The sequence below is a fragment of the Lepisma saccharinum genome, chromosome 10 (genome assembly GCF_977018435.1).
Source record: "Lepisma saccharinum chromosome 10, izLepSacc3.1, whole genome shotgun sequence".
Taxonomy (NCBI): domain Eukaryota; kingdom Metazoa; phylum Arthropoda; class Insecta; order Zygentoma; family Lepismatidae; genus Lepisma; species Lepisma saccharinum.
In genome coordinates this window covers 13033674-13049412 of record NC_139238.1, presented here as the reverse complement: position 1 = coordinate 13049412, position 15739 = coordinate 13033674, and the positions used below count along the sequence as shown (strand labels likewise).

The 15739-nt window shown below is 39.8% G+C and overlaps 1 protein-coding gene across 1 annotated transcript; it reads right to left on the bottom strand.

The window, feature by feature from the left end:
* Positions 1–10617: 10617 nt before the first annotated feature.
* LOC145994221 (ganglioside GM2 activator-like) lies at positions 10618–14328 on the bottom strand. Its single transcript, XM_083130317.1, has 4 exons — positions 14152–14328; positions 13152–13319; positions 11542–11703; positions 10618–10825 (listed from the first exon to the last, which is right to left on the bottom strand). Exons 1-4 carry the CDS (start codon positions 14203–14205, stop codon positions 10676–10678), a joined length of 534 nt encoding a protein of 177 aa, XP_082986443.1. The 5' UTR covers positions 14206–14328; the 3' UTR covers positions 10618–10675.
* Between the last annotated feature and the right edge of the window lie 1411 nt (positions 14329–15739).

Here is a 15739-nt window from a genome sequence, read left to right as displayed (position 1 = left end):
GAATGAAGGACAATTGCGAACATGTCAACAGACTTTGGACGAAAAAAACTGGAATCCCACCCCACCTACTCTATTCACGAAACGTTACACTCCCCATGAACGTTCGGAAGGGAAGTCAACCAAAAAGTACATATTTGACACATATAATTTCATTTCAGTCACAGTAATATGTGTTAATTATTGCAAGGGCGTTGCAGGAACATGATAACTTCAAACTGAAATAATATTTTTTTAGGAAACAATACTATTATGGGGGGATGTGCCTTGTTTGCCTCCCCACTAGAAAAAAAAATACATTGCTTGCCCCTCCCTCCTGCGGAGGTCATTATAAGTTTGAAAGTTACCTGCACGGCAGCTTTAATATCCTTCTGGACCCCAACCTTGACCGTGAAGAAGAACACTGGAGGGTCTGGCTGGAAGGTCAGCTGGTGGATTTTCACCAGCATCTTCTTCCTCTCGCTACAAGGGCGGCGCCAGGGCGGAGCGAGGGGGAGCTTGCGCACCCCTTAATTTTCTTCAACACTCCCTACGTTCAACTGAAAACACTAACTAGTGTATATTATGTCATGTCACATTGAGCGCCGAATGTTAGGTACTGAAGTAAGACCGTTATTATTGTATGCAACGGACAAGCACTGAAAGAGATGCCGATATACCTACTTTTCTGTACTTGCGGCAGCCTCTATAAAGATAAGCGGCCGTTTTTTCCTTCCGTCAGCATTGTTGTTATGATTGTTTTCATCTTTTGTTTCTTTAATTGCTCTGTGCATGGATTTCGATAATTACCTTCAGCAGGGGTTCCCAAACATTTTCGTTTCACGGCGCCGATAGTTTTTCAAGATTTTTCGGCGGTGCCCAAGTCAGAATGTAAGCCCATCTAACACTTGTAATGCTCAGTTAGTGTAAATAAATTGCTTGCCTTAAGTTAATAAATAAACAGATATTTCAAATTCAGAAACATTTTACACATAATAAAAAGTACTAAATAAGCACATACATTGGAATAAGTGTCATTTTACTAAAATATTAGAACATTTCGCGGCGCGCCTGTCAGCCATCCACGACGCACACTTTCGGAACAACTGGCCTATAGCTTGATGTGAGTTATGTTTTTCTTTTTGACATTGTTGATAAACGGTATATTTTCCGCCTACTTGTTCCTTACACTGGAGCAAATATTTCAGCTGCTTTCAAGGTATCACCAAGTCGAGGTCGGGAAATTATTTAATGCGAGTTGTAACGTGAAGGGTAGTTTTCTTGTTAATACGTTCTATGTATTTGTTCCACGTAACATGTCTAGTAAACGTACCATTTCCGGCTTTTTTCAGGAACTGTTAGGAATAGGCGCAATGTTCACGAAGAAATTTTACAATTCATTGTCGGCGATAGTGGGGCAGAAGGGATTTTAACGAAGACGAACTTGCTGGCTGTGCACTTTGTGTTTTGTCCTGAAGTGGCAGACGGAAGGTACAGTGGGATCCATAAGTATTACCAAGCAAATTGTCCATCACCACATTTACTCCCTTGGTTTTATGCAATGAGAGCTTTAAGAACTGCCACAACACACCAAACAATCTGCTTACATCTTCTGAACCAGTATACGTAAAAACACAGTCCTTAAAAATACGTAGGAAGAAGATAAAACCAACGAAAATGGTCATGGACAATTTGCTGAGCAATACCTATGGATCCCACTGTACAATGTACTATGTATTTTGTACCTCCATGGGTTACATTGAAAAAGTTCAAAAATGGTGTTTTTAAAGACAAGGATAATTTCATTTTCTATTTCACTACATAGTTCAATGAGACTGCAACGTGTATCTTGTGTCGCCCCAGTCGAATTTGTTCATGTTACCATTTGAAAATAGAAAGTGCAACATCTGCGGGTGCATACGTTATCTATGACTCGCACAAGATTGAGAATGTTCGAGAACTAATTTAAATTTCTTTAAGACAACAAAATTAATCATTGTATAAACGGTTTTGGCTTTGAAAAAATATATTAGAAAGGTATGTTATTTACAACTTTAACTATTTTATGTAAATATTGTAAACATCTATTTTACATGTCGTAATTATGTAAATCTATAGAAACCTCGGTAGGCTACAATTATCGTATGAGGGAAACACCTACGAATCATATATTTCGGACTTCTTTACATTGCTAACGTGTTGTGGAACATTTCTTAAGGCGAAATAATGCATTTCTAACTAAGATAATGTCTATTTTTTCTATTTACGAGTACTTACTGTTACTTCTTGTTTCGAATCTGTAACACATTATGGCCGTGATAGCGTACTGGTTTACGGGGCGCTCTGAGAGTGTTTTGTCGATTTATGCAGTGTTGCAACCTCGTTCACCGGAAAATATCTACTTTCGTGCCCGGATTTGAAGTTATGCTAATACGTCGCATTTACGTGTAGAACTTGTAAAATAACCTTCCGATTTACCACGTTCATTGTCCATACACAGCAATTCGGAACCATCTTTCTTTCGCAATTCGTTAATGCTCTTCCTTTACGCACAACAATCGTGCAACCTTGAATATTGACGTCAGACGAGGAATGCGTACGTGGTTAGGTTAGGCCTGTTAGGTTAGGTTCCATTAGCATAAATACAAAGAAAAATTAATATTTTCGCTAAGAGACACGTTACCTTTGTATTGCCTAACATGAAAAAGCTCTCTCCTGTGACGTCAGAACACAATGTTGCTACAGTGTTGTGCGATAAGTGACACCCATTCGGGTCGGAACCATCTTTCTTTCGCAATTCGTGAATGCTCTTCCTTTACGCACAGGAATCTTGCAACCTTGAATATTGACGTCAGACGAGGAATGCCTACGTGGTTAGGTTAGGCCTGTTAGGTTAGGTTCCATTAGCATAAATACAAAGAAAAATTAATATTTTCGCTAAGAGACGCGTTACCTTGTATTGCCTAACATGAAAAAGCTCTCTCCTGTGACGTCAGAACACAATGTTGCTACAGTGTTGTGCGATAAGTGCCACCCATTCGGGGAAAATGGCTTGTTCCGTGGAGCTGCTGTTCTTATGGTAGGGTTACGTTACGTTAAGAAAACATAGTTTATTTCGTTTTTTTTTATCGATTACCATACTTGACCGCCAATTATTACATGCAGATTCGTGATTAGGAGGTCTCAATTAGTGAGTAGGCGAAATTTTATAGCAATTGGAGAGTGGTCCGGTATTGTAAACGCGTTCCAAAAAAAAATTAAAAATACTCGACACGTGGTTCTAGTGAAAACACGGCGAGGCTGAAACACTGGCTACGGGATTGCATCATCTTAACACACGGAACATTGCACTCTCATGCAGAAAGCAAATGGCGGGAGCAGAAACAGCGTGTCGGACAGAGATTTTCGCAGAAAACAACACGCATTCACATTAAAATGGATCAAATCTATATTCGGGAACTTCCACAACGCTAAAGAAAATTATTTCCGTAAGTACTTTCTCCTGTAAATTTGAAGGAAATTTGAAGGAATCCGTTTCCCTCATACGATAATGTTACCGAAACCTGTAAATATCCACCAAGTTTCCTTGTTTTTTTGGTAAATAACCGTGTTGTATAAAAGGAAGCCGATTTTCTGTATATTTCGGCTATCTTACCCGAATGCCGGTATCGCAAGTTTACCTTGTAGGGAGAACTGCCCGCTCTTCGGAGGCTGCAATTTGCTTGGGTTAGTTTCTCAAACCAGCTGCTTCGGCTCTAGTTGCTTGCGATACCGAAAAGCAATCGTGACTAATCCTGGAAGGGTTACCCGTTTCGGATTTGTCATAAAAACCTGCATCAGTTAACCTAAATCCAGGATTGGCAAGGATTAAGTATTAATGTATATTGTGCATTAATGTTAATAAACTCGACTTTTGATGGAAGAAAGTTCCATACCTTTTCATTGCTAAAAACAAAGGAAAGGGTTAAATTTCTCGTATCGGACAAACGGATTTCTTCAAATTTACAGGAGAAATTACTTACCGAATGCAGTGTCTTTGAGGAAGTTTAGAGAAGTGTTTTCTCGCATCGTTCATTGAATTTTGCCGGTAAATCATCTATTTTTCGATATAAATGTGTGGCCGATGCACGAAAGCTCTTGCATCCATTTACTTCCAGGTGGATGTAGCCTATGTGTGATGACGTAATCCCGGTCAGTGTTTCCAAACACGTGTTTTTGTAACTGAACAAGGTACGTTTCCGTAAATGGTTTGTGGGGCTATGTGTCAATGGTTCGTGGGGCTATGTGTCAATGGTTCGTGGGGCTATGTGTCAATGGTTTGTGGGGCTATGTGTCAATGGTTCGTGGGGCTATCTGTCAAAGGTTTGTGGTGCTATGCGAGAATGGTGTGTGGGGCTAAGCATGTTCATTTCGAAACCAATCTTTAACAATTGTAACCTATACGTGACCCTACCTAACCTAACCTTCCCAGAAATGGTTCGTGGGCTATGCGTCAATGGTTTGTGGGACTACCTAGGTATTTTTGGGTGCAGTGGGGGTGGAAACACTGCATGCCGAGTACGGTAGTGAAACTTTGACCGCCATTTTGCGTGTTTCTGAAGGCAAAAAGAAACGAAGAAAACTTACTCGATATGTCGCAAATAGAGCTTATTTCCGTGAAATAAGCAAACTGCCACCTTCAGCAATGTTTCTCAATGCAGAATACGTTAGTACGAATATTCAAATTAAATGAACTAGCAAATTTCAGCCGTTTGTCCGATACGAGAAATTTACCAGGAAGGGTATTAAAATCCCACACCAGTGACCAGGTTAGGGTCTGTAAGATAGTTACCCTAACAGCTATCTGAGCTATCGATCCGGGGTAACATAGTAATTAACGTAGACCCTAGAAGACCGAGAAGATGTGTGTCAATCTGAATGTTTACACTGTATGACAAATGTCTTGGAGTTTAAGACTTAATGCATATCATTATGGACGTCCAGGGGGAGTGCAGGCCGAGGGAGGGGCACAGCTTCTCTTGAAAATGGATGTCAATCTAAAGTTATATAATTTCATTTCAGTCAGTAATTTATGTTAATCAGTAGAGGCGATTAGGGGTGTAGTTACCCCCCGCTTTTTCCTATTATTGCCCCCGCACTATGCTAAACCTTATCTACCAAGAGAAAGTAAACTGTCCTTGCCACCCCCCCCAGTTTTTAAAGGTTGCATGCATGTTTTTTTCATTTTTTCAGCGTCGCCCCCCCCCTAAATTTCTTTCCGCACCCCCTCAGCACCCCTAGATGGTTCATCCTGGCGCCACCGCTGTCTCGCTAACTCCACAGAGGGTCCAGTTCTAAAATTTAGTTACCCGAGTTCGAAGAGAGTGACCAAGCCGTATCCTGCAGGGAGTCCCCCTGTACGCTGCAAGAGCTGTGCTGCCTCTGGTGTGTAAACATGAAACTAAATTACCGTATTTGCCGGCGTATAAAACGCAAGTTTTTATTTTAAAAATAGGTCTGAAAAACAGGATGCGTCATGTATAGTTACGGACACTGCCGGCATGTAATAAATACATTGACTTTCAATGGAATCGTTACAAACCGGCAGTGTCCGTGACTGTACGTCCATACTCAGTTTTTGATTATCTTCTTTCCTGGAAATCTTCTCCATTATAGGCGCCGACTCCATGGGGCTTGGGGGGGCTCGAGCCCCCCCCCAATGTTAACGATGTGGGGGCAGAGCCAAAATATAATTTTGCTTAACAGGATCTAATGTATTATTTTGAATCTCTTGTAAAGTTTACTCCGAATTGTGCCACATGAACTTAACTTTAAATACACATTTGAAATGTTCTAGACCATCAATTTGGGGGGCTGAGACCGCTAAACCATCAACTTTGGGGGCTATGACCAGAGAAAGGAAAACACATGACTTATTACTGCATACTAAGTACATAATTATGAGTATTGTTAACATTTTTACTAAAAAGAGTTTCAAAAGACGATGTGCATGAACTAGGAGAGTGGATGGGACGTTCGGGCTACAAATGGCTCTCACATGACATTCAGAACGAGATCATTGATATATTAGGGAGATCTGTTTTGCGCTCCGTGGTAGCAGATACTAAAAGTCTGGAATATTTTGCTATTATGGTTGACGAAACTTGTGACATATCCATCCGTGGACAATTGACATTTTGCATTCGAACTGTACATGTAAATTTTAATATTTTTGAGGAATTCATGGGCTTTTATGAGATTCGGAACACTGAGGCCAAAACTTAAAAAAGGGAGAGGGTGAGTCATTCATTAATTTAATTTATTTCAGTGATCAGAGCCCCCCAATAATTTTGACAAGTCGGCGCCCCTGCGGCTACATATTACATTATAAATTAATTATAAATTCAGCGATGAAAGTTTTTTCCATAAAGAAAAAAACAACAACAGGTAATTCGTGTTTTTCCCCCTTTGAGAACATACAAATGACGCCATTACAGAATACTATTCAAGTAGAAGAAAGAATTCATGTTTTCTCTCCCTTTCCCTCTTTCTCTGGCAAGTGGCATTTCCAATCATCCTCATCGTTGCGATTAAGAGAGGCAGAGAAACGATACGAAATAAGCTAAAATGCAATTGCAATGCAGGAGCTGCGGGGTGTTGGACACACACACGGGACACGCGGGTTCAGTTCCTTTTATGGATAATCTCTGGTTTATTCTTTATATCTTATTGAGTGCCTCGGTGATGGTGCAGTGGTAATGCCGTCGCCTTGTAATCAAGAGGTCCGAGTTCGATAGCCGATGTGTGCACATTGTGGATAGGATCCCACTTCAAACTGTAGGTTCAGACCCAATTAACCTAATTATGAATAAAGTGGACCTATTACACTGTACAAATTTATGTTAAAGCGATACAATGGTCCCAGATTAATTACAGCCATTTGTGTATTATTTTAATTCATTATTTATCAGTGAAGTTAAATGTTGACAAAAACACGATTTGGACTTTCTGAACCAATGACTGTCGCTATAACACCAGTGTTTCTTTCTTCTTCAGTGTATCATCCTTGCTTAAGCCTCTTAACAACTAAGAACAACCCTGATGGTAGGGTTGATATGGGTGCATCGACACATATGGTCATTTGCACCCTTCAAAGTGTACGAGGAGAAATCTCGTTATTTAAAATCCTTACCTTAAAGTTAAAAAGGGAGTGTAAAGAGCCCTTTGAGAAAAGTTTTAAGTGTAAGGTTGTGAAGAGACCTGCAGAGGACAAACACAACACATTAAAAAGGTAAGGTAAAAAATGGTAAAGTGCTACCCCGTGCTTAGCACCACGCCATGAAGGCGTATAGGGGGTGTGGGGGTAACGCCCCACACTTTCTTGATCCGGTCGTGAGTGGGGGTGATGTGATCAGCATCACGCCCTTAACCGCCTTTACCCCCCAGGGTTTCCCCCAGGAACCCATGTCATTCGACGCTGGGTGGGCGCCAGGGCCGCTACAAACGTTAGGGTAAAAACACAGTGAAGCACATCGCTCATCGCACGTCGCCAGAAACTCGCAGGGACAAGTTTCCAGTAATTCAAAACCATGGAGTTAAACGAGGGAAAACATAGCGGAGCCCCGCTCATCGCGAGAGGTTCCCGAGAACAAACACGGTTTGATCTTGGGTCCCTTGTTTCAAGTGGAAGGCTCCGTGATTGGTCCACTCAAGGTCAATTCTTCCTTTTTTGGAAGACACCCTCCTTTTTCCCCACTTTTTTTTGACAGAGTTGTCCTTTGCAAGCTTGTGCGATGGTGTTGAAGGTGCCTGTCCGACAGCCGGTTCATTCATTATATCCTGACATTTTTATGACTTGACCGGACTGCGTGCAATGAGCAAGGGTCCCTGGGGCTCACCGTGTTTTTACCCTTAGAAAAGTTCCCGGACTTGAACCGGCCGGGGATCGAACCCGGGATCTATAGCATGGTAGTCAGAATTAAACACATTAAAAAGGTAAGGATAGGCTACACTAAAAACTTCTCCAGAGACAGTGTAAGAGAGCCACTTCTCAAAAAACATTTGTTAAAACACTGTTACCATCTCCCAACATGGATGATAAACAGATGGGAAGATTAAAACTTGAGAACAGTGCTGTTTCATCACCTTCACCATGGTCGAGACCGTCAATATGTGGGTCTATTTAACACCTGCTGTACTTTCATGGCAACGTTCAGTGCACATGGTAGAACTTTGCAATTGCAATACAAGTAGCTCATTGGCTGAGACCAAGACTTGGACTAGCTCACTACGACACGTGGTCCTAGGCTATGGATGAAGAGAGAAGACTAGGCTTACGTAAACGCCCAGTATAAGTGGTTAGACACATCCATTTTGTTAGCTCTTAACGTCTTCAAGGAAGCCACGTTGCCATCCCGTCGGCAGCCAGGTTGCAAACTCTTAAGAATTCGGGTTGCCAACTTCAGAATCGCCACGCCACTATCTTCTTATTGAAATTAGTAAATTTATTCACAGTTTCTAATGTTTGTAATTTTTCTTCTGGATTTTACTCTCTAGGCTTCAGGCTTCGCAGATAGCACGTTCCTGATAATGACTTACATTTGATTTCGATCTAGCATGACGGGAAGCACCATACGTCAAAATGGTTGACACAAATATGTATACTACTAAGAAAGTCAACTTTGAAGTGAAAATCATTGTGTACTATTCTTTCGCATTCTCAACCTGCAAGAAATGTGTCCCAATATCAACTCCCATGCAATACGAGTAAAACAACCATTGGAAAAGAAAATAGCGATTTCTACATGTCCAGTAACGATCAACATTTAACCACATCGTAAAAATACGTAGTTTAATTTGTTTTCTTTACACCAGCGGATATGATTAAATGTCGAACATGTTGCTTTGAAATAATGAAATTAACTTCTGCGTAAGAGTCTAGGAAGAAATTATTTTAAATAATGTAATTGCTTTCATTATTTCCCCCCTTATTATCACGACATATTCATTATGGAAAATAAGTTTCAACGAAGAATGTTTCTACACAATACACCTAACAATTTTCATACCATTATTTTCCCATATTTTTAATATTTCTCATTGCTGCATATTTAACGGTTTTATGTGAACATAATATTAAAAAATCACCTGATTGTCGTTTGTTTGTGTAATCTAATGCTTTGACATGAGCAAGATGTAATAACTATTTGGTGTTGGCATGATTTACCAACCTTGTTTTCAGTATAACGTATATTTTTCTTCTCTTTTTTTAATGTGCACAGAGAAACAGTTTGTTTGAACAGCCAAAATAGCAGTTTGGCAACCAAATATTTGTTTAAATGGGCAAAAATAAAATGATTGTTCACCAGAACTAAATTCTTCTAGTAATCTATTTTAAGTTGAATTACCAAGGAAATACCAAATTTAGTAAACGCTACTAAATGTTTTGTTCGTATAACTTAACCCACAGAACGATCCTTTCAAACAAATCAGTTTTCTTTCTGTGTTGCAATGAATCCGTATGTCATTTACATGTATGCTCAAGTTCGAGTTTTAGAAAGCCGTTTTCTTAGATTGCTTTACGTCACTTTCCTACCTCTTGAAGATGACTATGATGATGAATCATGAAGTGGATTAGGCCTATGGGACAAACGCAATGATACTTATATGGTATACGAGGTGTGGCAATAAAGAAACCGGACTGTTTTTTTTCCCTCAGTTCAGGTCACGTGACTCGCAGGCAAAGTTTCACGCACGCGTAGCGGTTAGTCTGGCTGTGACCATTGTTAGAAGAGGATCGTGTGTGTGAGCTCCATCGGAATCATGCTAAGTGCTAAAGAGGAACAACGTGTTAATGTCACAAAACTTGGGAAATCCGCCACGGAAACTTACAATTGAAAGAAATTTTGTGGGGATCAGTGTTTATTTCGCACACGAGTTTTCGAGTAGTTTAAGAAGCTTAAAGAGGGTAGAGAAGGCGTCGGGGACGATCCACGATCAGGCTGCCCTTGCTCTTCGAAAACTGAAGTCAGTATCGAGAAGGTCGCTAAAATTGGTCGTTGGTTGGGTGCCTGAAGGTCAGACTATCAGTCAGTTGTATTTTAAGAATCTCTTGGGAACCCTTCATGAACGGGTGAGAAGAAGGAGATCAGACATGTGGACACAACGGGATATCTGTGAAGAAGTTTTTGGTAAAACACAACATTCCAGTGTTAGATATATCCACCGTACCCGCCGGACCTGGTCCCGTGCGACTTTTTCCTCTTCACAAAAGTCAAGTCTGCGCTGAAAGAAACCAGGTTCGAGTCCGTGGATGCGGTGAAAGCAAAACCGACGCAACTCTAAACAGCATAACACAAGATGACCTGCAACACCGCTTCCAACAGTGGAAAATTCGCATGGAGCGGTGTAGGGATAGGGAAGGGGACAACATTTCAATTGTCTGACTTTTTTCATTAAAGGGTTAGAGCATGAGTCCGGTTTCTTTATTGCCACACCTCGTATAAGCCTTACCAAGTGTTCGAATCTGCGACCCATGACTTCCTAGCGCTTTGTGTTGATTATTCTACGACAGGGATCGGCCGCAAATGTTCTGAAATTCTACTACATCCCCCCCCCCCCAAGAAAAAACTAAATATTCAAAAAAATAAATGTAACTATATTTGGAATTATATTTATTTCTTTAAATTCAATATTGGATTTAAAAAAATACATCCACTGCTTATTCTATCTTGCCGTTCATCTCGAAGCAAAATATCTTTTTTCTTTGGTGTGTACCTAGAAAGGTAATCTTGTACGATCCTTTTCCAACAAAGGAAGGAATGTTCTGTTTGGAGATAGCATATTGCATATCCTTCAGCCAATATGTACCCTGGAAAGAAACCACAAACATGTGTTTTATATTCTGTAATTAATAAAATTATTATTATTTATTGTGAATATAAATTAAGAGTATTTGAAAATAAAATCCTTAGAAAATTATTTGGACCTAAAAGGGATGAGGAGGCAGGTGAGTGGAGAAGGTTGCGTAAGGTAGAAGTGCATAATATGTACTCATGTCCAGATATTATTAGAATAATTAAATCAAGATGATTTACATGTGGAACGAATGGGAGAAGAAAGAAGAGTTTGCAGGATTCTTGTTGGGAAACCTGATGGTAAGATACCGGTATGAAGGGCAAGACGAAGATGGACCTAAAGGAAATTGGTAAGGATGGAAAAGATTGGATTGATCTTGCCCAGGATAGGGACAGATGGAAGGCTTGTGTTGCTGCAGCCATAAACCTTTGGGTTTACCAGAATTTTCGCACCAAAGGAGAGAACCAGTATATTATTCAAATGCATGTACAAATTAACATCGAATCCCTAAAGACAGGGACGAAGAAAATGTTTACGAATCATGAAACAGTAGTTAAAGTGTCCAATTCAAGACGAATCAACAAGTACTGAACGTCTCTAAAGAATAATAACATTCACGTCATATCAAACTATCATTTACAATATATTACAAACCTGTTCATTCAATGAAAGAAGCAATTGTTATGTAAGCTTAGTATTTTTAGCTAATAGTATGGGTAATCTTCATACCTTTCTAATGGGGCATTTGCAGGGGAAAATCTGTTTATTTCCTTTTGACTTGCACATCCACTTAAACGGAGATTGTCTACATATGTCTTCGTAATAACATGAACCTTCTCCTTTCTTATTACATGCAACTTCAGACTTTCCTTTCAATACGGTAACCGCCATCTGGAACATACATAATGGTGAAAAAGGATGATGCTTGTGAAAAATACTTTGTTTTTATTGCAATATTATGTTAAATTGGGACTTCAATTTCATATATATGTATATTAACAGTTGTGTCGCCCCTGTCAACACATTCTTTTCCAAGCACAAAACTGCCCGACCCTGTGGCCGAGTGGTTAGCACATCGCGCTGCGACGCCAAGGGTCCCGGGTTCGAATCCCGGTCGGGCTTGGTTGTTTGTGAATGTCCATTCATCAATTTCATCATTTCATCACTCATCCCCATCTTCGCAAATTAGCCAAAAGGCACAAAACGCGAAGTAAAATAAACTAAATCAATCAATCAATCAATCAAACCAAGCACAAAACTGTTCAATCTGTATTGTATTAATCTATGTTGGAATCTTTTCTTTAAAAATGTGTTATTGTTAATGTTACAATAGGTAATGAATTGTTTAACTTAAATCAGGAAAAAAATGCTGAAACTATGGAAATATAAAACAACTATGTAGTAACCATGGTAAATTGTAAGCAAAATTATGATATAAAAGAGCTAGACTTTTGTAAGCCTACGGGACATTCTCCTGGTTGCCGTAAGGCTGATGGTTCAGGGGACGTTGGGTAATATCTTGCTTCAATCTTCGGATTGGCTGGTGTACTTGTACTCCATTTGGCAGATATTCCACAAACCCAACTCTGAATAAGGCGTTCTCCTACATCATCAAAAAGACCAGGGTTATAAACTTTGGTACAACTAATAGGTTTAGGCCAACAAGTTGTGTCGGGTGAATTGTCTGTTTGAAAAAGTGTTTGTATATCATCGGAAGTTTAAATAAATCTTCGAGTAAATTATCTTAATGATCTTTCATTTCAAACCTACATAGGTGATAATTAAAAATAAATCCTGCTCCACAGACCTCGCAAGGGCTTGATCCTACCAACCCTTAGTAGCCTTTGAGAAGTCCGATAAAAGGGTTGTAACCGACTAACATAAAGCCCTAAAGGCAGAAGGTGCGTGTCACAGTTATGTCCTTAAAACATATTTATTTCTGTATTGTGATAAAACCCTTGCACTGAAATGTTAAGGGTTTCCATATTTGAGCAGTGCTTAAATAATAAATAGAATTTGAACATGTTCTAACTGTTAGAACTTTTGAACTCTTTTAAAAAAACACCTGGAAAGAGCCCATCTCCACACGAATACTTTCAGGGGTATGCACTTATACCCTGGTACTTGAAAAATTTTAAACCAGTTTTTTTCTTTTTTGTCGAATAATGGTCTCCTAATTTTTTGGTTGCCCTTTATTGTTTCATTTTGGGCTATGCATTTGCCAGTTGTAGTACCTCGCTTGTTCTATTAGTGTTAAAGTACAATAGATACGATTGTATTATAGTTTAGTGATTATAATAACAACTTATGGTTGTCTGAAAATTGTACGAAAGACTTACCCCTATAGGACCATTGTAGTTCTTTCTAGCTAGTATTTCGGCTGAAATAGTATAATCTCCTGGGATTCTTGCAGGCTCTGGATTAACATAAAGATTTATAACACCTACAGGAGTTGACAAAGGTCCACAGTTAGACCAAGAGAACCCCCGAATTCTGAGCGCTGTACCCTGAAACAAATCATAAAATGCAGGGAAAATGGGTTTTTATTTACTTTACTGCGATTAAATTTCAATATGTATATACAAATTGATAGAAAAGACGGTAGTATACAAGCAAATTTTTGGTCGGTGTCACAGCGTAAATTCTCCCCCTTGGTAAACGCTCCCCCTGAAAAAGCAAAATGCCCTCCTGGAAGAAATACTATATCAGATAGCACGAAAGCTTACTTGTAGATTGTCAAAGCCAATTTGCAAGTTTGAATCAAGTTGAGAGTTGGCTTTGAAGAGCTTGTTTCAAGTATGCAGCTTTCTGTGACAAGCTTGTAGCCACTCTACTGTCCAGATTTATCCCCGTGATTATTTCCTGTGAAGCTGCTTCTGCCGAAACAGGAGGGGGGGAGATGGGCCCGGACCCCTCCAGGTTTTGTTTCGACGTCCCCTACAAGGGGCCCAATGTATAACTTTCAACATGATTTCATTTTATAACTGAATATTATTTGTGGAATGGAAATTTCATAATTTAATTAAGGATTATGAATGAGAACATCTTAAGACCTTATTTCTTCACATTCTAATTTGAATTACTTACATTACACATAACTTTGCATACAAAGCTTCAAGAATTAAAAGAAAACTCAAAACAAGCTGTGGAAAACTTCTGCACCAGCATACATAAAAATCCATCGCATAAAAACACATACGATGTAAGAGAAAATTAATGAAAATAATAATGGACAATTTGCCGAACAATGCTAGTGGATCCCACTGTACGCTTTAATGATCTATTCTGTATTACACCTTTCATGAGATACTATTACCAAGACAAATTAATTCAACTTACCTGATTCACTATTATAAAACAAACAATACACAGGATAATTTTGCAGTGCCTCATTGCAATGTGCTAGAATATGCACCATACGTTCATTCTGATAATGTCCATCTCTTCAAAATTATAACTTCGGGTTTCTTCAAGCTGGTTTGTCATTCGATATGAGCATTTTTATTGCACATTAACGACCATGTACATGTTTTACTAGAGATTGCATTACCATTTCTGCATCCGTGATTGCCCAAAGAACACGTACGATCAGTGTTGTCGGTCTGGGTATTAAAATACAACGGTAGATATTTTCGATTTTACACTCTGTGAATACCTTTCAATTGCATCGAAGTAAGGAAAATGGCCTTTGTATTGTTGCTAGCGCCTTTGTTGTTTCAGGCTGATTGTCAGCACGGTAATAATTATAGATCTTGTTCAATTAGAGAATATTAAAGTAATTACTGTTTCTTCATTGTTCTTTTGTACCTGATGTTCACACGTAATCGATTTACTGTGATCGAGTGCATCATTAATAGTGATATGTTACGTTGTTATCCTTTGCAAATAACGTTCAAAAAATCGTGCAAAATCAACAATGTACTTAATAGGACGATTAAAGTACTCTACTTATGTCAGCTTGGTGTGATTATAAATGCAAAGATGGGTGATAGAGATCATTAAATTGTACGGTTGACCGCAAAGGTTAATTGAATTGATTTTTTACTTCGCTTTTCTGCCACTTTTGGCTAATTGCAAAGATGGGGATGAGTGATGATATTATGAAATTGATGAATGGTCACTCACAAACATCCATGCCTAGACCGGGATTTGAACCAGAGACTTCTGGCGTCGTAGCGCGTAGGCTTACAAGGATAATGATAGGTAACTTGTCCATTAGTGTATTCAAACATTTCTTCTTAGAGAGATTTCACACCGAAGTGACACGTATCGGTGGAGGGGTTTCACCAATAGAATGCCGGCTTGCGCAGTCTGTCATGCTACTACGGTGTGAAACTTTGCTGTCAATTGGACTGTTTTAAAGCGACATGTGTCGCGTGCCGCTTCGGTTTGAAACCTCCCTTATATCTCATGTCAGGAGATTTCAGACCAAAGTGACACGACAAGTTTCACGTATCGCTCGCCCTGGGCCGTTTTTCAATACCGTGCATCGTGTTGCTTTGGTCTGTTGTCTGCGAATGTGCAGTGAATGTCTTGCTTTAGGAAGCAAAACAGATCGAAGCGACACGAGACACATGTCGCTTGGGAACGAACCAATCTGTGTATAGAGCGACCACAAGGAAAAAAAACCTTGGACGCAAAGTCCCCGCGCAGCTTTCCCTTCTTCCGTTCAGCTCGGGCCATAAGGAAGCATGGTCCACTCCCCCCTCCCCTCCTCGCTGGAGTACGTTGCACAGGAGTCGCGGGTCTGCGCAGGTTTCTTTGCTTGTGGTTCCACTATAGCAACGCCGCGCATAACGGCAGTGAATGTGGGAGAAAGTGAGTAGGCGGAGCAAAGCAGTGCGCGTTGCTGCAAACGATTGGTAGCTGCAGTCGCGTTGCGCCCTCGATGCATTCCGTATCCCTCTCACGCTTTCATTGGTAGAGC